Below are 26751 nucleotides of genomic sequence, written 5' to 3'. Positions count from 1 at the left end.
TTTATCTCTCCCAACTTTATCTGTCTACTGCTATGATAAATACTCCTTTATCATGAAAATTTAATTTTAGATGAAAATCTGATCACCTTTTATGGTCATATGTCTGCATTTAACCACTTAACTGCCATGGTCAGATCACACCCAACCGCGCCATCTCACTGTGTCCCCCAGTTTTTGACCAGGAAATCCGTTCTTCAGATGTGCATAATATAATATTTAAATATTTAAAAAAATACTTTTTAAACTATATTAGATAGGAAAAAAAACAACTATATGAACGGTTTTGAAGGGAAAAATCGTCCGTTAAGTGGATAAGGTCACATTTATTTATTTTTAAATTCATAAAGGTTCACGTACTTTCTAACACCACTGCACAGAGCTTTTCACATTGTGCCCCATTACCTGTATTATCTATATGACACTCTGGCATATTAGAAAATACAAATGATCTCATTCAGTAGAATCCAGGTAGCAGTATGATTAATGAGTTTCTGAATCTTCATCACATAACGAGGAGTAACAGCGTTTGCTATTAAATAACTATGGAAAACCCTATCTCTCGTCGTATTCAGAAGAGCTACTGATAACATTTGTAAATTTTAAAGTGAAACTTGAACTTCAAGTGTTTCACATAATATATTCGTGTCTGACGCTGATAACTGCAAGCTCTTGTTTTCTGTTATCCATTTTCATTTAAGATTGGTGTTTGATAAGAAATGACATCCCTGGGTCATAACCAGCTGTAATTATAATTAATAGTTTAGTGTACTTTACTTTAACGGCTCTATAAAAGTGCCGGACAATACACAGCAGTCTTCTGTATGTTCTTGATTACGCACAGTTCTACATTGGGTAGTCCCAGTCCTTGTAGACAACCTCCATCCCACTTGTCCTTCAGACTGTCATTAGTGCAAAGCTCCACATTCACACGAGACATTTAAAGCATATTGCACATTGATGCCTGCAGCTTGGTCCTGCTGCTCTGCACATTCACCACAATGCTCCTCAGGGGCGGAGCCTTGCCTAATGGAACGTTTCCACCTCAACTACTGTCCAGTCACCTTGCGGAGAGACGTCGCCTTCAGGAGAGAAGCTGGTGACTGATGTGATGCTAGCACGTGATTCATCCATTGGGGACAACAGTTCTGCCCACTTTCCCAATTCGGCCCCCCGCACACCTCCCTTTATTCCCCCTTCTGAAGCTGCCAGGAGCAAGGTCCTTCCAATCATCTGTTCCACCAGCCCCAGGTCTGCCCCCCTGGGGGTGCGCTCCTGAGGTCCATGCTCTGACTCGTAGATTGTGTATAACCCATCTGTAGGTGAGGCAGTGGGGAAGGGTTCACCTGGAGAAAGGGGCAGGGAAAACTAAACATCATTATCTACTGTGGTCATTATATATGTGTACATACTTGTATAGTGTTTGTGTATTTATTTTTCCTTTTCGTAAATGTTAGTGACTCGTAAATGTTCTGTAGTCCCAAATGTACCAACTGATGTTTTATGTCACTATATGAACACTGTGGCCCCATACACTACTATTTTCTGCCAATAGCTATTATTAATGTCGCTGATTTGTAAAGCACCAGAGAGCTGTGTTGCACTAGAGCAGGGATGACTAACCTTGACACTCCAGCTGTTGTTGAGCTACACATCCCAGCATGCCTTGCATCAGTTTTAGCATGGCCAAATAGCAAAACTGTAGCAGGGAATGCTGGGATGTGTAGTTCAACAACAGCTGAAGTGTCAAGGTTAGCCATCACTGCACTAGAGAATGGAGAAAGCAGGACATACATGAAGCAGACATACAAGGCAGACACCATAAATGCAGACATGAAAACAAAGGATACGGAGGGCCCTGCTCATGAGCTTACAGGAGAAACGTGTGGGGCTCAGTGTGGAGACTGGGACGGGTTTGAGCCGGCATCAGTGTGGTTAGCATAGATGACAGTAGGGAAAAATCTAATAAAAAGAGAGGTTTTCAGACACTTTTACAGATTCACAAACTGTGGGCCAGATGTAATATCGTCCAAGTTCAGTGGCCGTGCGGGATGCCAGCCGAACTTGAAGGTTTTTTTTTAAAGGGGCAATCACTTACAAGGTAAATCCATGCCTTATAAGTGATTGCCCCTTTAAAAAAACATCCGAGTTTGGCCGGCATCCACCACAGCCGCTGAACTTGGGCGGCATTACATCAGGACATGTGGGTCTGATCGGGTATGGTAGGGAACTCCATAAACAGGTATTGATGACAAGGAGACATGTTATAGGTGGGAGTGAGATGTAGGCCAAAGGTAGATCTGAGTGTATTTTGAGACGATATGTAAGAAGTATGAATGGGGCTGCTGGTGAGGGCTGTGTAGGTAAAGGTGAATCATTTGAATAGAGTTCCTGAGGACATGTGAAGTCAGTGTAGGGAGTTTGAGTGGTGAAATGTGGAGCAGTAACAGAGGAAGATACTGTAAGTCATACTGTGGCAAATCTAACTCTCTCTGCACATGTTACATCTGCCCCACCCGCAGTGCAGCATGGTTTTGCCCAGTTTGTTGCGTTTTTTGGTTTGCTAACAAACCTGAATAAGGCTCTTTGAGCACACACACTGCCATGTGATATATCCGTTCCCTATATAATGTACTGTGATCACACACACTACCATGTGATATATCCGGTCCCAATATACTGTCCTGTGATCACACTACCATGTGATATATCCGGTCCCTATATAATGTACTGTGATCACACACACTGCCATGTGATATATCTGGTCCCTATATAATGTACTGTGATCACACACACTGCCATGTGATATATCCGGTCCCTATATAATGTACTGTGATCACACACACTGCCATGTGATATATCCGGTCCCTATATAATGTACTGTGATCACACACACTACCATGTGATATATCCGGTCCCAATATACTGTCCTGTGATCACACTACCATGTGATATATCCGGTCCCTATATAATGTACTGTGATCACACACACTGCCATGTGATATATCTGGTCCCTATATAATGTACTGTGATCACACACACTGCCATGTGATATATCCGGTCCCTATATAATGTACTGTGATCACACACACTGCCATGTGATATATCCGGTCCCTATATAATGTACTGTGATCACACACACTGCCATGTGATATATCCGTTCCCTATATAATGTACTGTGATCACACACACTACCATGTGATATATTTGGGCCTTATATACTGTACTGTGATCACACTGCCATGTGATATATCCGGTCCCTATATAATGTACTGTGATCACACACACTGCCATGTGATATATCCGGTCCCTATATGATGTACTGTGATCACACACACACTGCCATGTGATATATCCGGCCCCTATATAATGTACTGTGATCACACACACTGCCATGTGATATATCTGGTCCCTATATGATGTACTGTGATCACACACACACTGCCATGTGATATATCCGGTCCCTATATAATGTACTGTGATCACACACACTGCCATATGATATATTCGGTCCCTATATAATGTACTGTGATCACACACACGTGCCATGTGATATATCTGGTCCCTATATAAAGTACTGTGATCACACACACTGCCATGTGATATATCTGGTCCCTATATAAAGTACTATGATCACATGAAGTGCATGTGATACATTCTGTGCCTATATAATATACTGTGATCACATACACTGCACGTGATACAGGCTGTGCATTGTATTTTAGGCTTAGAGGTCCTTAAATACCAGAACTAAAAGAAGTGCTGTTGACATACCCACACTTACTACGGAGGGCATATATGCCTATATTGGTGGGACAGTCCTGATTTGAGAGTATTATCCAGCAGGTTGGCACATTTACCCTGGCTCAGCTGACAAGAATTTGGGAGATATGTCCCCATGCAGGAGGGCTGGAAACTATCCCGTGTTGTGGACACACCCATTGTGGTGTGGATATTACCCTAACACCCCCTTTCAAAGGAAGTGTAATGGTGTCCTAATTTAGGAATGTCAGATGTTGGGAGGTAAGGGATTAAAGGATACTACAACAGTGCATTGGGCCTAATTCAGACCTGATCGTAGCACTGCAAAATTTAGCAGGGCTACGATCAGGCACATTGACATGCGGGGGGACGCCCAGCACAGCGGCGATGCTTTTGCACTTCAGGAGTATCTCCCGCCCACCAGCGCAGCTTTTGCGTGCTGGCCAGGAGCAACTCGTCTCTGCCTGGGTCGCAGCGGCTGCGGCCCGCCCCCGCATGGTCCGGCTACGCCTGCGTTGACTGGACCGCACCCACAAAATGGCAACCAAACGCCGCCGTGCCGCCCCTTCCCACCCAGCGACCGCCAGGCAGAGGCGATCGATAGGCAACGACAGCCGTCGGCTGTCAGCCATGCGCCGGTGCACTGCGGCGCCGGCACATGTGCACTTCTGACCTGATCGCTGCGATGAACAACAGTGAGCGATCAGGTCAGAATGACCCTCATTGTCCTCTCAGCACAAAAAAGTCCTTATGTGTCCAATTATAAGTTATGAACTTCACCCAACTACAAAAAGTTGGACTTCTTTGAGGGCTTCTGTATATAGAAGCCCCTCATAATGTTTCTCTAGGACTGAAAACCCAACGTGGCCTCACTGTACATGTGCCAGCCTCAGGAGGGTTAGACACCTTCACTTACCCCCCGAATGTGACTATGACCACTGCTATGCTCATGATGGAAGGAGATAATGACCAGGAGAAATTTGGAGATGACGAGGAGAAACACAAGATGACAGACTGATGAAGTGACATCACATGCAAGGGCATTTATATTTCTTGGCACCATAGGCGCAGACCCTGTCATTATTTTTATCATTTGCTTATAACAACTAATTTGATGTAGTATACCTTGGTTGTGTATGGTAAGGGAGATTATAAATGTGCTGAACTTAATTGCGGTGCTGGATGTGAAGGCTTGGGAAACTATTGTAATGAGACATGAGAGAAGGGGACAGAGGTGATAACTGGAATTATATGGAAAGACATACAAAAAGAAAATAACATGGATGGCTAATTAGTTGTGGAACAAAAATAGATGAAACAGAGTGATGGAATGGAGGCACATGCATTATTGATTCAGTACTGGTCAGCATACAAGTAGATGGGAAACATACAGGCTTAATATAAACAGACATACACACCATGTGATGATAATAATAATAATAATAATGCACAAACCACAAGTACTGCATAGCTCACAATATATGAATGGCCTTAACGTTTTAAACTATTTGAAATAAAGGACACACATATGACACATGCTTAAATAAAAACAGAGGTCACCAGTTGTACAAAATAAATCAATGTTTATTATAATATTTGTAAAAAAAAAAAAAAAAAAAATCCCACAACTGACAGACAACTAAACCAACATATTGGGGGAAAATAAGAGCTAAGAAAGATGTTTGGGGGGAGGGGAAGTGGGTGTGGATAGGAAGTGTTGGAAGAGAAGGAGAGTATCAGGGATGAGAAGGAGAAAAGAAAATGATAGACAGATGAAGTGACGTGATTAATGAGTGCTACATTTGAAGCTTGTAACACCCCTGTCAGAGTCTTAACATGGTATGATCCATATCCTCCTCCCTACTAGTGCTTAACTAGCTCTACATTTTTTACTCCCTGCTTTTCTGAGAACTGTGGTATCTTTTTATTCCAAGCATTACACAGTCAGTCATTATTACCTCTCTGGGCGCCTCTTTCCTCAGCTCCCTCCTCGTATTTTTGTTCTCTTGAAACAGCTGAAGTCAGTGAGCAACTGACACCAGTCCCTTCCTTTTTACGCACCATTTGGTCATTCTCTGAAGAGTCACGTATAGCAGATGGAGAGGTCTCTTCAGCTTGCCCCTCAATGCCTGGATTTTGGAGAGGGTGAGGCACTCCTTTGCTTTTTGAGGCTGGAGTTCCAGCTGGTGTATCTGCCCCTTCTTCTTGTCCCATATGGATACCTAAATCGGGGTCAGATGTAAGTGTAGTTTGTGGGGATGTGGCAACATCATCTGAGTGGGATTCCACTCCAGAACTAGTATCTTCGTAAGTTTTTAGCTCTTCCGGGGTACTTGTCTCACTACTACTTTGTCCTGCTAGCTGTGGGTCACTCAGTGTGCTGCAGACTGAAGCTCTTTCTCCACCTTCCTCCTCTGCCTTAGTCTGTTCCTCCTGCACCTCCCCATCTTGACTAAGGCTAGCTGGTCTCAGTGGTCTGTCTTCTGTACATTCCTTAAAATCAGCCAACTCATCCCTTTGTACCAGTACCCATGGCTCCTTCTCTAAGTCCTGTGGGATAGCCCAGGGATCCCCTGTTGTTGGAGGATATAAAAGCATATCACTCGAATTGTTAGCCTCACAACACTGCTCTGCTGACAGAGTCTGGGCAGAGTTTCTGTTCTGTGAGAATGTGTGCGGCAGTGATGAGGGCTCCGCTGGAGGAACCACTGATTCTTGTGATACGTTTATGTTCCCCGCTGAATCTTCTCTGGCTTCTGTAGAAGGTTGTGTGGCTTGCACCAATATGGTCATAGTTTCCTCCACAATGTCAGTAGTCTTTTGTATTGGTTCTAGAGATTCTTCAGCTGGTAATGGAACAGGTGCTGTTGGCTTATGTAGTACTTCCGATGTTGGGGAATGTTGAATATCTGTATCTATGTTTGCGGACATGTTACGTACTTGATCTAATGGATCCACAACCATAGTGAACTCTTGAACTACTGATGATTTAAGTGGTGATCTACCTGTCTCTGAAAGCTCAGGAGAATCTAGTTTGTCATTTTGTTGTTCAGTTGGTAAAGTTGCTGATATAGCGGAGTTCTTTATTGACTCTGTTGCATATAATTCTGTATTCTCTGAAGGTTGTACGAGAGGAGATACTGCCATGTCTGCTGCCTCACATATTGTATTGTCTGATTTCTCTGGAGAAGCTAGTAGATCCTCAGGAGTACCCGTTATGTCCCACACTAATGCTGTTGTAAGCTCTTCTCCGTCATTTGCACATTTCACTTGTACTAATGAAGATCTCATGTCCTGCTCTGGACACTTAGCCATTTCCAATAAAGCAGTTTCAGACTCTATTAGAGATGTTAATGGTTCCTCTGGGAACAATACAGATTCCAGGTCTGAATGTCCTGGTTTTATCGGAGAACTCACATCATCAATTCTTGTCTGTGCTGTGTCTAGTTGTGTTTCCTCTGTAATCACAAGCCCTGATGGCTCTGTAAAAGACTCATTTATATTAGGCACTGGTTCTCCGAAGTGCTTTGACTTAACAGGAAAATGTCCTGATTCTGCTGCTGGTGCTATGATTGTTCCTACTGGAGATTCGTCTTGACTTTGTTCTGTATCCATCTTTGCAGCTTTATTGTTTCCTAGATGTATATGTTCTACTGATTCCATTGCAGAGTCACTCTGGCTTTCTGCATCATAATTTACAGGTTCAGCTGTGGGTTTAAATTGGCCCAGTGGATCTGTTTTTACTGGTGATTTAATGAATGTCAACTTTACTGCTTCTTGTGTAGACTTAATTGGTGCCACAACAGGTCTTACAGATGTTTCCTGTGCTGGTGGGTTTTCGGTAAAGTCCTCTACCCCTTCTGGATATTTAATTGGTTCTGTCAGTGTTACCGGAGAATGTGACTCTTCTAAACATGTTGCATTTTCCAGTCTACAACTCACCGCTTCATTATTCTGTGCTGTTGTTTTTGCTACTTTCATTGGAGACAGGACTACTAGCTCTAAAGGTTTGGATGGTTCCAATAAATATTGGGATCGTTCCAGTGTTGATGTTAATTCCTCTATTGGTTTAACCGATTCTTTTGGGAATGTTACACTTTCATCTGTAGTTGTTTCTTCCTCCGTGGGGGCTACCAAAGCTTCTTGTGGTTTGGAAATACCTGCAGAGGAATTTACAGCTTTCCCTAAATGTTTGAGGGGAACTCCTTCTGTCAACAGTGTTACTGGTTGCTCTATAGATATAACTCCTTCCTCTAATAAATACACTTCTTCCTCTAAAGGCGTGACCTGCTCCAAAGAAGATGAAAGTACTTCTTCTGAAGGTTCAACACACTCAGTTGGGGATTTTACTCCTTCATCTAAAGGTTTTCTTTTTCTTTCTGTTAAAGGGGAGCATGAATATATTTCTTCTTTTAAATGATTCATTTCTTTCTTTACAACATCAACTGTTTCCTTTGAGGGTTTGGCCAGGACCTCTTGGGTTTTGAAATCTTTATTAACATTCATAGCCGATTCATCTGAGGATATTTGCATTTCACCTAATGGTTTAATTAGTTCCATTGAGAGTGTGACATCTTCATCCATTGGTTTAAATAGAATTTGTGATTCTTCATTTAACTCATTGGCTGATTCCACTTTGGATTCCAGAGAAGACATATCATCCGGTAAGGGTTCCACTGTGACTCTCACTACTTCTACTGAAGGTTTATCTATTACTGCTGAAGAATTTGCTAGATCCAGAGAAAACATTTCTTCATGCAAATGTTCCACTGGAGCTTTCACTACTTCTAGTGAAGGTTTATCTGGCTCTGTTGAAGACTTTTCTGAATCCAGAGGAGAACTTTGTTCTTTCTGTGAAGGTTCAACTGGAGTTTTTACCTCTTCTTCCAAAGGTTTGGATGATTCCACTGAAGGTTTTTCTAGTTCCAAAGGAGACCTCAGTTGCTCCTTTTTCATAGGTATTTTCTCTTTTTCCACTGAAATTATGACTTGTTTCTTGCTTGGAGGACTTACTGTTTCCCACTTATTTTCTTCTGCTGTATGGTTGACTGATTTTATAGAAGATATTACACCTTGCTCCAAAGGTATTGATAGTTGCCCTGATGGACCTACTAGATGTGGTTCAACTAGTAATTCCCCAGTTGCTACTGTGGATTTAATTGGGGTTATAGGCAATTTGGGGTTTTCCAATAGTTTTCCATTGGTATCTACATAATCCACTAGAGTATGTTCTGTGGTCTTGTTCACAAGAACAGCTAAAGTATTGGCTAGCTCTTCTGGCAGGTTGATAGGACCACAAGTTGCATTGATTTGTTGTTCAACAGGATTCGCAGATTCAGATAACTTTTCATTTGCATTAAATGCGCCATTGCTTGCATTCTTTTTGTTAATAGTCTGTAGAGGGTCAACTGAGGAGATTGATGACTCCACATTCATTACTCCTTTTGGTGCAGCACACTTTTCACTCACTGGTTTACCAGTCCCAGGAGTTGTCTTTACTAGTTTAGTGGTGGTAGGTTTAATTGGCACAGAAGCTTGTTTAGTTGCAGGTGCCTGTTTTCCTTGCTTAACATGGTTAGGTGTATTGGTGGCACTCACTGGTTTTGCAGGTGGAGTCTTGACTGCCTTAGCTGAAGAAGATAATAATTTCACTGGTTTATCTGATGAAGTAGGTGTTTTTATTGCTTTGGGTACCGTTGGTGTAGCTCTTGATGATTTAACCAATGGAGATAGTGTTTTAGCTAGACTGGTTGTTGTGGAAGATGCGCTCGTTGGTCTTGAGGATTTAGCTGGGCTTTTAACTCCTTTTGCTGGCAATGACGTAGTGGGAACAGGTTTATCTGGTGCAGACACTATCTCAGTTGGTTGATTAGACATTAATGGTGCCTTTAAAGGCTTAGCTAGGTTAGATACAGCAGCAGGAGGTTTAGATGGCGCAGATGCATTTCTCTCTGGCCGAAGGCTTGGCGACTTATCTTTTGGCACTAACCCATGCTCTGGCAGTCTGCCCACTTCCCTCTTGGAAGCTCCATTCCGTTTTGTAGGCATAGCGATGCCTCCTTCTTGTGTAGCTTTAGGTTTGCTCGTCTGGATTCCCTCGGCACATTTCTTACCAGCTGCAGTTTTTGTGATCAGAGGAGATGGTGTCTGCTGGGCTCCCTTGTCCCCATTCTGGTGGCGAGATGTTGTCGCGTTGGAAGGAGCTTTGACTGAAGATGCTGTATCTGAAATGGAATAGATTCTGTCACTATGTGAATTTAACAACTGTAGAGGGTAGAACCCGATGACTAAATGAAAGGTCCACACTATCTGTGTGAATGTTTCCAAGCCAGCAATAGATTCTGCAGGGCATAGCTTTCAGACAATGGATGTTACCATGTTAGTATTTTTGTAGTGTAATATCTGCATTTCTGGGCTGCGTTTGTGCACCACCAATGGCAAACATAGTTTTTCTTTGCATATATTCAAATTGCATCTCCTTATGGATGGGTGCTGGCAACCATAAGATGAGAACAGAAAGGGCATGTTCCTATAACTACGGCACAATTAAATGTAATGGGGATGATATATCAGTGGACGGGATCAGTATACTGACAGCGGCATCCCATCTGCGCTCGCCACAGGTTCTATTCTCACTCGGTTGTTGGCATTCCGACCACCGACAATATGTCGCCTGTTGGGACTCCGGCGTCGAGATCCTGAATGCCGGAATCCCGACAACCGGCATTTTAACTACATCCCGTTATCCACTGATACGCTTTTTACGAGGTAGTGTAGTATCTTATGTGGGTGCTGGATGACATCCATGAGGGTGGCCATCAGCAGCTCACGCTGGCCATTTCTGATTACGCTGCTTAACTGACCTTTACATTTGGACTATGGCAGGAAAGCAGCACAATAGATATCTATGTGTTCTAGTTATCACTCAATGTAACAGCAAACTGTAGCAGAGCATGAAGCATAGCCGTACTCTTCTTATGGTACTGCGGGGGAGATGTATCAAACATGCTAAAGAGTAGAGAGGTTGCCCATAATAACCAACTTCTAGCTAGTGTTAATCAAGTACACTCTATAAAATGATTGGTAGAAGATATTCAGTTACTATGGTCAACTTCTCCACTCTTTGAGCTAAATGGAATAGCCTGCGAGCTGCCAGAAGTGCGGGACTTTGGCGCTTTAAAGATACAGGCAGACTCGCACAATGGCCCTCATTCCGAGTTGTTCGCTCGCTAGCTGCTTTTAGCAGCAGTGCAAACCGTAAGCCGCCGCCCTCTGGGAGTGTATCTTATCTTAGCAGAAGTGCGAACAAAAGGTTTGCAGCGCTGCTACAAAAAAAATCTGTGCAGTTTCAGAGTAGCTTGAGACTTACTCCTAGCTTGCGATCACTTCAGACTGTTTAGTTCCTGTTTTGACGTCACAAACACGCCCTGTGTTCGGCCAGCCACGCCTCCGTTTCCCCAGCCACTCCTGCGTTTTTATCTGGCACGTCTGCGTTTTTTCTTACACTCCCCGAAAATGGTCTGTTACCTCCCAGAAACACCCACTTCCTGTCAATCACTCTGCGGTCAGCAGTGCGACTGAAAAGCGTCGCTAGACCTTGTGTGAAACTGCAATGGCTTTTGTGAAAGTACGACGCGCGTGCGCACTGCGTACCATACGCATGCGCAGAAGTGCCGATTTGTTTGCCTGATCGCTGCGCTGCGAACAACGGCAACTAGCGATCAACTCAGAATGACCCCCAAAGTCCCGAACCGCTGGCAGCTCACAGGCTATTACATTTAGCCCCTTATGTGTGACACATTCCCCACCATTTTACCATCTGAACACTGTTTTTGAGATACTTCTCCATATACTTTAATATACTTCCCCAGTTCACTGCAGGATGGTGTAAGGTACTCCTTCGTGCCCACTTGCTGGGTTGCGCTGTGCATCCTATGAATGCTTCTCATGCACATTACTGAGTCGTACAATGGTTAGATCCTCTGATATGTTTATATTTCCTGGGTTTTCCGCAGCGTGAAGTCTCTGCTTGTAGCTCTATGGCTGCTGTACAGGCCCCCGTAGGCTATGGCGCAGTGTCTTAATGGACAGCACTACAGCTGTCACAGCTATCCACTGATTGGCTACCCACTGATCAAGGTTCCGTTTGTAATTCTACTTTACCACTAATATGTAAGCAGCTGCGTCTGTCTGTAACTGTGCCAAAATCTCGTAATGATACTATAAGTGTTTCAGCTGCAAGCGCTGAACATGAAGACGTGTACTTTTAATGATTAGAAATTAATAGTTGTCTTATGGCCGCCTATGCATGTCGTCTGATCTCGTTCCAACTTCTTGATGGATGGAAAGTATATGAAGGTCAGTGCAACTGACACAACTTGTCCAGGGCTGGTTCTGGCGCTCTGAGCGCCCCGGGCAGCAATATGGGTGTGGCTTCGTACAGGGGGCGTGGTCATTTACGCCCCCTGCACAGACTGAAATGATGTGCGGTGCGCGATGACGTCATCGCGCACCGCACAGTAAAGGACCTCTCCACAAAGGGAAACTAGACGCGTACGCGTCTAGTTTCCCTTCACAGCGGCAGCGGGGGGGCAGCGGCAGCAGGCGGGCAGCAGGGGGAACACAGCAGCAGCGAATCTTGCCCTGGTGCGGCGCCCTCCGGATGGCGCCCTGCGCCCTCCGGAAGGCGGCGCCCCGGGCAAAAGTCCTGCTTGCCCGTGGCAAGATCCGCTACTGAACTTGTCCCACCATTACAAGAGGTCAGCACAATGGAGCTTATTCAGGTTCAGTTGCAGATTCTGCTAAACAGCAGCATCTGATACTGCTTGTGATTGAATGCTGAGGGCCGCCCAGCACAGGGCAAGTCCGCCCAGCATGCCAAGTTCTCCCCCCCCCCGGGGATGCGATCGAAAACCAACTGCACATCGCAGCACAGGAAATAAGGGATGACCCCTGCGTATGCAGCGTGGCTGCGTATGCAGGAAAATAGCCATTTTCTTTATCAGTGCCGTCACTCGCAGCTGCCCCGAAAACAGTCCGGCCAAGTCTGCGTTGGCCAGACCACTCCCCCGCAACGGTGCGGCGCTGCTGACCCCACAGCATGATCGCATCCTTCAGGGACGTGATCGCGCTGTGAAGGTTCACGCACGCATGCTGCGAATGCCAGGCAGCTGAAATTGGCTGATCTGCATTTTCGCAGTAGCGATCCAACCTGAATGAGGGCCAATAACCACAATGGGACTGCACGGGAATACAGTGCCCTAGACAGGCACATCCATATATATATATATATATATATATATATGTTTTGGTAAAGGAGAACAACTAATAGAGCCTTTAGGGGACACCTTTGTCAAGGGATATTTATAAGAGTCAGCCCTAGTGTTCCTCTATATGGGACCGTTGCAGAGAGATTAATGTAACATAAAGTGCTTGATGTCACCCTCTGCATGCCCAGAGCAGAGGGTAAAGGTATATGCGCCCATGTACATTTGCCTCTTAGTCCTGCTGGCTCCGGGATGGGGTAAGGTGGAAATATTCTAATGTACTGCTGGCCGAGTACAGTGAGGGCATATTTGCCCAATTGTCAAGACTGGGGGAGAAAAATTATATATACAGAAGAAATCCTTATTATATGCAGGCTAGGGGCAGGTGCAAGTGCATAATTGGTGATGGTCTGCAGCACTAGTGACCCACTTATGGTGGGCTAATGGAGAAGGCTCTGCTACAGCTGTTAGGTGCTGTCTTCGTTGCTCAGGGATGCATTTGGGTGCATCTGGTGGGAGAGCCATGGGATTGGGAAGTGTCAGCCACCAGTGTACTTGATGGGAGCGTGCGGAAGGAGACAGGACAGCTGTTACAGGAGGGGCTGGTCTGAGTCCTGATACCAGCTGCGGAAGTAAGAACAGCGTGCGGGACAGGCTTCCACATGCAGACACAGGGATTTTTACTATACTTGGGCAGACCCTGGCACTGGCATAAGGAAGTAAGTGGCCTGCTGTAGCTGTATGGAATGTGCCTGCAGATGGGCATCACCCAGAATTAGGACCTTTAAGAATAAATTCCACCCATATTTTACCCATCTCTACCCCAGCTGCTAAGACACTGCACCCTGTTCCATTGGGGACTTCCATGTAAGACAGCCACAGAGCTGCACGCAGAGAGACAACAGGCTATGGGCACCCAAGTACATATGAACATATCGACCATGTAAGATCTAACCATTGCTGTAGTCAGAAAGGGACTTACCCAGGGGCGTAGCCAGAACTTTGTGTGCCCCATAGCAACAATCTGAAGGGGCCCCCGTCCCAATGCTTCTTGACAGACACTTCTCTGCAGCAGTTGTTAGTTTTATGCCCCATAATAGTGCCCTAGTTCATTTTCTGACCCATAGTAGAGCCTTATTTAATGTTATGCCCCATAGTAGTGCCCTAGTTTCTTCTATGAATCGTAGTAGTGCTTAAGTTCACCCTATGTCACATTTCAGAGCTGCCAGTACACATTATGCCGCACAGTACCCCCATTCACAATTTGTTATATAGTGCTCCCTGTTCATATTGTGCCTAATTACAGTGCCCCGGTTCATATTATATAACATTAAAGTGCCCTCCAGTTAATTTTACACTACACTACAATGAGCAGGTCCAGGGGCATACCTAGATATATTCCAGGACCCAAGGCAAAAAGTTTGAAAGGACCCCTACGTACCACCCAATGGCAAAAAATGTATATAACACATGGAACTTTGACAGGGAAGGTGGGCCCCTCTCAGCTCTGGGCCCCATAGCAGCTGCACTGCCTGCACCTATGGTAGCTATGCCCTTGGATTTACCTCTCTGTGGCACTGTCCTGGATTTGTTGGGGGAAGCAGCCATAGTCCTGTAACAGAGCAGAAATATATGTATAATATATGTATATGTATAATACACACACACACACACACACAGTATTATTAATACCTACTGATACTGTGAAATGTACTCACATCTTTGGCACACTGTTACCTCAAAGTGCGTCAAAGACAATGGGGTCTATTCATGAAGCAATGAACAGTGTGGAGAACTTGCCCATGGCAACCAATCAGCTGCTACATATAATTTTATTGAATGCACTTTATAAATATTACCTCAGCACTGATTGGTTGCCATGGGCAACTTCTCCACTGGCTCACGTCTCCATTTTTTTCACTGCTTCATGAATAGACCCCTATAGGTTTTATATTTTCATATCTACCTTTACCTCCTATGTCTTAAGGGGGGTACACACTATGCGATTTCAGCCTAAAAAATAAATGATAAAATAAATGTCATTATCGTTTAATTTTATTCTTATATTGTGTGTATGGGGGTAATATTGGTGACCGATAAATGATGCGCGCTCCCGCACGTTGTTGAGCGTTCACCAATATTGAGCTGACATGCAGCTCAACCCGTCAATGTCGGACTGAGCTGCATGTTCGGGAATGGCGGCTGTGATGTCACTGATCGTTATCGCTGAATGATAAAGTTCAGTGTGTACGCACTATCATTGAAAGCTATAATCTTCAACGATATAGTCGTCCATCGCCGGCATTCCAGAAACGGGTAGTGTGTACCCGCCTTTAGTTTTGAGGTCTGTATATAAATTCTGTCCACAACCGATGCTAAACCTACTGCATCAAATCCCACCTTGTCTACACTGTATAGACAAGAACAGCTTGCACTGGTAAGGGCACCCCTCCCTGATGCAGAGCCCACATCTGCTGATACCAAGCCCTTACCAGTGCAAGCTGCTCTTTAAATCTCATTGCTCTGGTGTCATATTAACATCGATGTCAGGTGGGTTTTGGCCAGCCTGACCACGTATGTTTGTGGCCAAATTAGACATTGATCTGAGATTGTCCAGTGTGGCCACTTTTAGATAGAACTGAGGCATTGGGTATTTGAAGCAGCAGACAGAGAAAAGAAGTGATTAAGGACCACTACACATGGACATCCACCATACACTGTCAGTGATCTCACCCAATACATTCTCACCTGCATGGCCACTCTGTGTATTATAGACAGCCTTACCTGGCGGTGCTGCTCTTTGTGACAGCGTCTTCCTTTAATCCAGCAGTCGCTTTAGCAGCTGCAGGCTTACATGGTGGATCTATACAAAATACAAATTGTTATAGGTTACATAATGTTTACTGTAATTAGATATTACATATATAACAAGACAATCAGGAGCTGGATTACTGTAATTACATATTACATATGTAATAAAACATTCAGGAGCTGGATTACTGTAATTAAATGTTATATAAATAATAAAACATTCAGGAGCTGGGTTAAATAAATAAAATGTTACATTGATATCAATATGCTCAGGAACTGGGTTAAAATAACATGATGCCTTGGCTGTAGTAAGACACTAAGCTAGGATCCTGTAATCAGATGCTACAGAGGTAACAAGTCAGAGGGACAAATGTTGCCTCTGCCGATTGCCGAAAATGCCACTATGTCAGCTATGTAGCTGCAAGATTTAAAGTGGCAATTTTTTTTAAAGGCAAAACCAACCTCAGCTCGATCGGCAGCCTGCAGGCTATTACTCCCAATAGAAAAGTTACCATATAGAGACATGGTGGATATAGACATTCACAGGCAGGGGCGTTTTAAGAGAGGAGGGGACCTCCGCTGCGGGCCCCCTCCTCTCTGGCAGTTTGTAGACTCTGGCATAAAGCCAGGGTCTACTGCGCATGCACAGGTCTCTGGGAACATGGCGCCCACGCCACGGAGCCTGCCTATCGCAAAAGTAAGGATGTCTTTGAAATAAACATCCTTGTTGTACTTAATGCAAGTGGTGGCTGTGGACCTTACAAGTCACAATTTCATCTGAAGGGCTGGGAAGTGGGTATTGATGGTGGTTGGGGGCAGTAGGCGAAGTAACCTTCTACCGACCCTCCCTGACTGCATGATATGGTCACTCAGAAATTTTGGCCAAAGGTCAGGAGGAGGTGAAAGTGAAGACGGACAAAATATGTGAGGTTATGTGTGGACTATACAGAGGGGATGTAATTAGATAGGGAGGCATTGAAGGTTACGTTGGTGGGCCCGGAATTTGATAGCTTGTCTGAAGAAGTGAGTTTTCAAGGAACGCATGAAGGTTTGGAGACTAGAGGTGAGTCTTATTGTGCATGGGAGGGCATTCCACAGAGTCCTGTAGTTTTGTGTAGGAACAATTAATGAGTGTGGATGAGAGACGCAGATCTTATGCAGAGCAGAGAGGTCTGGTAGGGAAATATTTTGAGTTGAGTGAAGAGAAGTATGTTGGTGTAGTCTGGTTAATAGCCTTTGTAAGTAAAAGTATTTTATATTTAATATGGTAGGATACAGGCATCTAATGGAGGGACTGACAGAGTGGATCCACAGATGATGAACGTCTAGCAAGGAAGATTAGCTTCGCAGCTACATTCAGAATAGACTGTAATGGTGAGAGCCTATTTTTGGGAAGACCAGTAAGGAGACTACTGCAATAATCAATGCGGGAGATGATGAGTGCATGGAACAGAGTTTTGTCTTGTGTAAGATAAGGACGTATTTTGGATATGTTTTTTAGATGCATGTAACATGATTTTGAGACAGATTGAATGTGGGGAACAAAGGACAGATCAGAGTCAAGGATGACACCTAGGCAGCGAGCTTGTGGGGTAGGATTGATTGTTGACTTATCAACAGTGATAGAGATATCAGGTTGGTAACTGCTATTGGCCGGTGGAAATATAATTAATTCTGTTTTAGAAATATTAAGTTTGAGGTGGCAAGATGTCATCCAAGATGAAAAGGCCAGTTTATATGTGTTAAGTGGTTACCCCCTGCACTACATGGTCACCACTGGTAACCTGTGCCAAGCGCAGTGGTAGCTAAGCGAGGCAGCTTACCCAAAGTGTGGCAAGCGAAGCAAGCTCGCGAGGGTCTACGTTTCCACTAATTGGGGTCACAGATGATGAAACTTAAAAAAAGACACAAAAATCAAAATACTTGTGTCAACTTTTTTGTGTCTACCATTTCCATATTGACCTTTTGACATTGTCAACCTTTTGTACCCTTCGACCTTTTGTACTATCTTTTACCTGTTAACCTTTTGACCCTGTCAACTTAATGCCTGTCGACCATATGGTGCCGACCTATTGACTTTCTGTCTAATAACTGTAGTTCTTTTATAGCACACCCATAAGACACTCAGGAGATGGGTTACCGTAATAAGTTGTTACATAGATAATAAGACACTAAGGAGCTGGGTTACTGTAAAAATATCTAACTGTTGAATAAGATACAGTTGGAGCTGGGTTACTGTAATAACATATTACAAGAACTAATAAGACACTCAGGAGCTGGGTTACTGTAATAACATGCTACATGGCTAATAAGACACTAAGGAGCTAGGTTACTGTAATAACATATAACATGGGTAATAGACACTCAGGAGCTGGGTTACTGTAATAACATGCTACATGGCTAATAAGACACTAAGGAGCTAGGTTACTGTAATAACATATTACATGGGTAATAGACACTCAGGAGCTGGGTTACTGTAATAACATGCTTCATGGCTAATAAGACACTAAGGAGCTAGGTTACTGTAATAACATATTACATGGGTAATAGACACTCAGGAGCTGGGTTACTGTAATAACATGCTTCATGGCTAATAAGACACTAAGGAGCTAGGTTACTGTAAAAACATATAACATGGGTAATAGACACTCAGGAGCTGGGTTACTGTAATAACATGCTACATGGCTAATAAGACACTAAGGAGCTAGGTTACTGTAATAACATATTACATGGGTAATAGACACTCAGGAGCTGGGTTACTGTAATAACATGCTTCATGGCTAATAAGACACTAAGGAGCTAGGTTACTGTAATAACATATAACATGGGTAATAGACACTCAGGAGCTGGGTTATTGTAATAACATGCTACATGGCTAATAAGACACTAAGGAGCTAGGTTACTGTAATAACATATTACATGGGTAATAGACACTCAGGAGCTGGGTTACTGTAATAACATGCTACATGGCTAATAAGACACTAAGGAGCTAGGTTACTGTAATAACATATTACATGGGTAATAGACACTCAGGAGCTGGGTTACTGTAATAACATGCTTCATGGCTAATAAGACACCAAGGAGCTAGGTTACTGTAATAACATATAACATGGGTAATAGACACTCAGGAGCTGGGTTACTGTAATAACATGCTACATGGCTAATAAGACACTAAGGAGCTAGGTTACTGTAATAACATATTACATGGGTAATAGACACTCAGGAGCTGGGTTACTGTAATAACATGCTACATAGCTAATAAGACACTAAGGAGCTAGGTTACTGTAATAACATATTACATGGGTAATAGACACTCAGGAGCTGGGTTACTGTAATAACATGCTTCATGGCTAATAAGACACTAAGGAGCTAGGTTACTGTAATAACATATTACATGGGTAATAGACACTCAGGAGCTGGGTTACTGTAATAACATGCTACATGGCTAATAAGACACTAAGGAGCTAGGTTACTGTAATAACATATTACATGGGTAATAGACACTCAGGAGCTGGGTTACTGTAATAACATGCTTCATGGCTAATAAGACACTAAGGAGCTAGGTTACTGTAATAACATATTACATGGGTAATAGACACTCAGGAGCTGGGTTAATGTAATAACGTGCTACATGGCTAATAAGACACTAAGGAGCTAGGTTACTGTAATAACATATTACATGGGTAATAGACACTCAGGAGCTGGGTTACTGTAATAACATGCTACATGGCTAATAAGACACTAAGGAGCTAGGTTACTGTAATAACATATTACATGGGTAATAGACACTCAGGAGCTGGGTTACTGTAATAACATGCTACATGGCTAATAAGACACTAAGGAGCTAGGTTACTGTAATAACATATTACATGGGTAATAGACACTCGGGAGCTGGGTTACTGTAATAAGATGGTGAATGGCTAATGAGACAGTCAAGGGCCGTGTTACTGTAAATAACATATTACATGGGATTTAAGACACTCAAGAGCTGGGTTAATGTAATAATATGTTACATGGGTAATAAGAAATTCAGGGACTGGGTTACTGTAATAAGATGTACAGGGCTAATAAGTCACTCATAAACTGGGTTACTGTAATAGCATGCTACATAAGTAATAATATACTCAGTAGCTGTGTTACTTTAATAATATGTTAAATGGGTAATTAATGAGACACTCAGGACCTGGGTTATTGTAATAACATATTACACTGGTAATAACAAACTCTTGATCTGGGTTACTGTAATAATCTCCTGGAATATCTATAAACCTCCCTAGAATTAGAATGAATGCCCAGTTGCAGTGAATTACTGAATTTATGTTCCCGTCCATTTAATTATGTAAATGCTGTCATCAAGTCACGCTCCCCTTTTGATTACATGCCTTCCCCCCTGCATCTCCTCAGGGTGAGGTATGAAAAGAAAAGAAGGGTAATAAATTAGAGAAAATAGGTTACTGTATAGGTTACATATTACAAGGGAAAGATATCATTTCAAAGATTTGTTAGTGTAATAACATGCTGCAGGGGTTTAAGACATTAAGGGGGACATTTACTAAGCAGTGATATGAGCGGAAAAGTGAGCCAGTGGAGAAGTGGCCCCATCAACCAATCACCAGCTCTGTATCATTTTATAATATGCAAATTATAGATGTTACTTCAGTGCTGATTGGTTGCCATGGGAAACTTCTCCACTGGCTCACTTCTTCGCTCTTATCACTGCTTGGTAAATGTCTCCCTTAAGGAGATACTACTGCAGTGCTCGTCAGTGTAGGGCAGGACCCCCTAGAGGAGCACAGAGCAGTAGGCAGGAGGGTGAGGAGCTCAGGCCAGTGCTCCTCGGTGTGGGACAGGACCCCCTAGAGGAGCACAGAGCAGTAGGCAGGACGGTGAGGAGCTCAGGCCAATGCTCCTCAGTATGGGGCAGGATACCCTAGAGGAGCACAGAGCAGTAGGCAGGAGGGTGAGGAGCACAGGCCAGTGCTCCTCAGTGTGAGGGCAGGACCCCCTAGAGGAGCACAGAGCAGTAGGCAGAAAGATGAGGAGTTCAGGCCAGTGCTCCTCAGTATGGGGCAGGAGCCCCTAGAGAAGCACACAGCAGCAGATAGGAGGGTGAGGAGCTCAGAACAAATGTAATGAACCACATGGAGTAGAATAAACATCATCCTAGCTCACCATCCTCCTCACTCTGGGGCCAAGTCTGAGTCAGACCCATCTGCGCCAATGTCTTGTGGCGGTTGTCCATCTGCAACTTTATGCAAATGCACCTACGAGGCCTTCCTTGGTGCACATCTGTGCCTGCAGATGTGCAAGGAGTGAGACACCAACTGTCAGTGTCCATCGATGATGAAATACTGCCTGGTACGTCTTTAAATACATCATTGGTCGCAGCATCAAAACTGACTTCTGCCCTATGGCAAGTGCAGTTTCTCCATCAGAGTATGGCCTCCTATGTGAAAGTAACCGCTTTCAATGACACTCCCATAACATGCCTATAAGACAAACCACCTTCGTGCGTACGCTAAGCCACCTCCCTGTCACTACCCAGGAACGTCCTATACATTTTCAAGACATTTCTGAGACTGTGACTTCTCCTTGTACCTCAACTTAGGTGTATGCACATTAGAAATAAATCATAGAAACCGAATAATCGCTCCACTGCGACCAACATCGTCTGTGAGTGCGACTCAGGCCCTCTGTGTCCCTGTGGTTGTGGTAGAGAAACACTGGATAAGTCAGGAATCTGTATATTTAGCACTAACATCTGACCAAGCAGGTGCATGTGTGCGTGCAGTGCAGGGAAGATGTTTTATTTACAGTGTTGCTCCTTGTTGTCAGGAGCATGCTAAACTAGATATCTCATCAATGTGTGTGGTCATGGAACTATCACTCAATGTATGAGGTAAGGTAACAAGTCCTTCCATGTGTGTAATGTTCTCTATTGCATTCTGATTTCCCACCAGGCCAGACCAGGTCACTGCTTCCCCCCACGGCCATTAGAGTGCACGTCCACCACAGGCAGTGCACTAAACCCAAACCTGTGTCAATGACATGACGTTATGACCGTACACCTCGACAAATTTGATGCCAAAATCTGATCAAACTAAGCACCTCAATGTTTGACCATGCCTCCGCCAGCTCCGCCATCTTACAGCTGATGTTGAGACAGTATGACTAATATGAGGCACAATCTAATGGCCGTGAGAGAAAGCGGTGGTCTACCTGCTCCGGCCTGGTGGGAAATAATAATGAAATAGAGAACACTACACACGTGAAAGGTCTTGTTACCTTACTTATTGAACCACCTACATATAAGAGGGGATTAGAAAAAGAGGAACAAGCACTGAGGCAGATGGTGAGGAACACAAGCTGAGGATGAATGAGAAATGAGACGAATGCAGGCTGGAGTGAGAGAGGAACACGGGCTGAGTGACAATGGAATGTGGGCTGTTTTGGAGTCAGAGGAATGTGGGCTGAGAAAGGGTGAGATAGGAATGCTGGCTGAGGGGGAGTGAGAGTAACATGGTTCAAGGCAGTGGCAAACGCAGGATTTGCATGGGGGGGTTTCCAGAACTGGGCGGAGCCAATCACGGGGGTGCGGACTGAGGTGACCCAGTATATGCTGGGTCCGTAAAACTAGTGTGTCTGTCTGTGTGTGTGTGTGTATATATATATATATATATATATATATATATACATACACGCACACACATACATATACGCATATACATAGCATATTAAACATGCATATATATATATATATATATATATATGTGTACACACACATACAGTACACATATATATACACATGTATATATATATTATATATGTGTGTGTGTGTGTTTATATGTATGTATGTATGTATGTATGTATGTATATACATGTGTATATGTACTATAATTAAAATAAAGTAAACTTTTATTGCACTTACAAGTGCCACCAGGAAGACAGCAGGCTGCAGAGGACGCTAGGCAGCCATTGATAATACTCATGCAGCTAAAAAAAAAAAAAAATTTGTTTTTTGTTTTAGTGGAGGGGGGTTTCTGGGTGCTCGGAACCCCCCCCCCCCCTGGGTGCGCCACTGCAAGGGGAGTGAGAGAGGAACGTGTGCTGAAGATGAGTGATTAAGGAATGTGGACTGAATTGGAGTGAGAGATGAATGCGGGCTGAGGAGTGGTGAGAGAGGAATGCGGGCTTAGGGGGTATGAGAGAAGAACGTACGCTGTGGTGGGGGAGTGAGAGAGGAACACACGCAGTGGTGAGTGAGAAGGTAACGCGGGCTGAGGGGGAGAGAGATAAGAAAGCGGGCTAAGGGGGTGTGAGAGAGGAAAGCGGACTGAGGGTGTGTGAGAGAGGACAGTGGGCTAAGGAGGGGTGAGAGAGGAATATGGGCTGAGGGGGTGTGAGAGAGGAAAGCCAGCTTAGAAGGGGTGAGAGGAATGTGGGCTTAGGAGGGGTGAAAGAGGAATGTGGGCTGTGGGGGTGTGAGAGAGAAAGCGAGCTTAGGAGGGGTGAGAGAGGAATGCGGGCTAAGGTGGGGGAGAGAGGAATGCGGGCTTAGGAGGTGTGAGATAAGAATATACGCTGTGGTGGGGGTGAGAGAGGAACACACGCTGTGGTGAGTGAGAAGGGAACGCGGGCTGAGGAGAGAGAAGAAAGCGGGCTGAGGGGGTCTGAGAGAGGAAAGTGGGCTGAGGGGGTGTGAGAGAGGAACAAAAGCTAGGGCACGTGAGAGAGGAAAGTGGGTTGAGGGGGACTGAGAGAGGAAAGTGGGCTGAAAGGATGTGAGAGAGGAACACAATCTGAGGGGATGTGAGTGAGGAAAGCGGGCTAAGGGGCTAAGAGAGAGGAAAGTGGGCTGAGGGCATATGAGAGAGGAACACGAGCTGAGGCGACGTGAGGGAGGAAAACGAAGTCTGAAGGGGAAGTGAAAGAGGTAAGCGGCCAGAGGGAGTAAAAAGGAACACTGGCTGAGAAATTTAGAGACAGAAAAAAATAAGATTTTAAACCTACCGGTAAATCTTTTTCTACTAGTCTGTAGAGGATGCTGGGGACTCAGTAAGGACCATGGGGTATAGACGGGCTCTGCAGGAGATATGGGCACCTAAAAGAACTTTCTAGTATGGTGTGCACTGGCTCCTCCCTCTATGCCCCTCCTCCAGACCTCAGTTAGAGAACTGTGACCAGAGGAGATGGACAATACGAGGAAAGGATTTTGTTAATCTAAGGGCAAGATTCATACCAGCCCACACCAATCATACCATATAAGCTGGAATACACATAACCAGTTAACAGTATGAACAAACGACAGTATCGGTCCAAGACCGATTCTAACTGTAACATAACCCTTATGTAAGCAATAACTATATACAAGTCTTGCAGATTTTCCGCACTGGGACAGGCGCCCAGCATCCTCTACGGACTAGGAGAAAAAGATTTACCGGTAGGTTTAAATCTTATGTTCTCTTACGTACTAGAGGATGCTGGGGACTCCGTTAGGACCATGGGGATTATACCAAAGCTCCCAATCGGGCGGGAGAGTGCGGATGACTCTGAAGGACCGACTGAGCAAATGCTAGGTCCTCATCAGCCAGGGTATCAAACATGTAGAATTTAGCAAAAGTGTTTGAACTCGACCAAGTCGCTGCTCGGCAAAGCTGTAATGCCGAGACGCCCCGGGCAGCCGCCCAAGAAGAGCCCACCTTCCTAGTGGAATGGGCCTTTACTGAATGCGGTAACGGCAATCCAGCCGTAACATAAGCCTGCTGAATCGTGTTACAGATCCAGCGCGCAATAGTCTGCTTCGAAGCAGGCGTGCCAATCTTGTTGGCAGCATACAGGACAAACAATGCTTCTGTTTCCCGAATTCTAGCCGTCCTGGCTACATAAATCTTTAAGGCCCTGACTACATCCAGGGACCTGGAATCCTCCAAGTCACTCGTAGCCACAGGCACCACTATAGGTTGTTTCATATGAAATGAAGACACGACCTTAGGTAAAAATTGAGGACGAGTCCTCACAACTGCTCTATCAACATGAAAAATCAAGCAAGGGCTCTTGTGAGACAAGGCCGCCAATTCTGACACACGCCTTGCAGATGCCAAGGCTAACAACATGACCACCTTCCAGGTGAGAACTTCAACTCCACCGTTTGAAGGGGTTCAAACCAGTGTGATTTAAGGAACTGTAACACCACGTTCAGGTCCCATGGTGCCACTGGGGGCACAAAAGGAGGCAGGATGTGTAGCACTCCCTTTACAAAAATCTGGACTTCTGGAAGAGAAGCCAATTCCTTCTGAAAGAATATCGACAGGGCCGAAATTTGTACTTTAACGGATCCTAACTTTAGGCCCATATCCACTCCTGTCTGTAGGAAGTGGAGAAAAACGACCCAGATGGAAATCTTCCGTAGGAGCATTCTTGGTTTCACACCAAGAGGTATATTTCCGCCAGATACGGTGATAATGTTTTGCCGTCACCTCCTTCCTAGCCTTTATTAGAGTAGGTATGACCTCCTCCGGAATACCCTTCTCAGCTAGGATCCGGCGTTCAACCGCCATGCCGTCAAACGTAACCGCGGTAAGTCTTAGAACAGACAGGGCCCCTGCTGTAACAGGTCCTCTCTCAGAGGAAGAGGCCCAGGATCTTCTGTGAGCATCTCCTGAAGATCTGAGTACCAGGCCCTTCGAGGCCAGTCTGGAACAATGAGAATTGTCTGTACTCTTTTTCGTCTTATGATCCTCAACACTTTTGTGATGAGAGGAAGAGGAGGAAACCCATAGACCAACTGGAATACCCATGGTGTTACCAGAGCGTCTACTGCTATTGCCTGAGGGTCCCGGGACCTGGCAGAATACCTCCGCAGCTTCTTGTTGAGGCGTGACGCCATCATGTCTATTTGAGGAACTCCCCCGAGACTCGTTGTCTCTGCAAAGACTTCTTGATGAAGTCTTCACTCTCCTGGATGGAGATCGTGTCTGCTGAGGAAGTCTGCTCCGGAATGAAGACTGCTGACAGAGCGCTTACGTGATTTTCCGCCCAGCGAAGAATCCTGGTGGCTTCCGCCATTGCGACTGTGCTTTTTGTCCCGCCTTGGCGGTTCACATGAGCCACTGCTGTGACATTAAATCAGATCCGGTAGGTTGCGAAGAAGACCCTCCGCTTGTCGAAGGCCGTTGTATATGGCCCTTAGTTCCAACACGTTGATGTGTAGACAGGACTCCTGGTCTGACCACAGTCCCTGAAAATTTCTTCCTTGGGTTACTGCTCCCCATCCTCGGAGGCTCGCGTCCGTAGTTACCAGGATCCAGTCCTGAATGCCGAAATTGCGACCCTCTAGAAGGTGAGCACTTTGCAGCCACCATAGAAGAGACACCCTGGCCCTGGGGAACAGTGTTATTTTTTATTTTTTTTTAATTGTAGATGGGACCCGGATTATTTGTCCAGAAGATCCCATTGAAACGTCCTTGCCTGGAACCTGCCGAAGGGAATGGCCTCGTAAGTTGCCACCATTTTCCCCAGAACCCGAGTGCATTGATGAACTGACACTCTTTTTGGCTTTAGCAGGTCTCGGACCATGTTCTGGAGGTCCTGGACTTTTTCCAACATGAGGAAAACTTTCTTTTGTTCCATGCCAGTATCATGCCTAGGAACGTCAGTCGAGTTGTCGGAACCAACTGTGACTTTGGCAGATTGAGAATCCAACTCTGTTGCTGAAGCACTCTCTGAGAGAGTGACACGTTCTCCAGTAGTTGTCTTGACCTCGCTTTTATCAGGAGATCGTCCAAGTATGGGATAATCGTGACTCCTTGCTTGCGCAGGATCACCATCATTTCTTGAAACTGATAATGACCATCCTGTACCGCGAATCTCAGGTGCTCCTGATGAGAGGGATATATGGGGACATGAAGGTAAGCAT

The 26751-nt window shown here is 44.7% G+C and overlaps 1 protein-coding gene across 7 annotated transcripts in view; it reads right to left on the bottom strand.

Moving 5' to 3' along the window:
• Positions 1 to 303: 303 nt before the first annotated feature.
• The window catches only part of PRR36 (proline rich 36), a 181696-nt gene continuing 155248 nt past the window's right edge, over positions 304 to 26751 (bottom strand). For 6 of the 7 annotated variants that reach the window (XM_063931692.1, XM_063931689.1, XM_063931690.1 and 3 more), the window contains exons 3-6: positions 15810 to 15888; positions 14591 to 14637; positions 5718 to 9983; positions 304 to 1343 (exon numbers count right to left, since the gene is read on the bottom strand). In XM_063931692.1, the coding sequence (XP_063787762.1) occupies positions 1024 to 1343; positions 5718 to 9983; positions 14591 to 14637; positions 15810 to 15888 (4712 nt within the window). In that variant the 3' untranslated portion in view covers positions 304 to 1023. Of the gene's footprint in view, positions 1366 to 5717; positions 9984 to 14590; positions 14638 to 15809; positions 15889 to 26751 lie in introns of all 7 variants that reach the window. The other variant, XM_063931693.1, reaches the window with a different exon arrangement.

The sequence above is a fragment of the Pseudophryne corroboree genome, chromosome 6 (genome assembly GCF_028390025.1).
Source record: "Pseudophryne corroboree isolate aPseCor3 chromosome 6, aPseCor3.hap2, whole genome shotgun sequence".
Classification (NCBI taxonomy): domain Eukaryota; kingdom Metazoa; phylum Chordata; class Amphibia; order Anura; family Myobatrachidae; genus Pseudophryne; species Pseudophryne corroboree.
The sequence above is the reverse complement of the archived record's forward strand: the minus strand, read 5'-3'. Positions and strand labels throughout refer to the sequence as shown.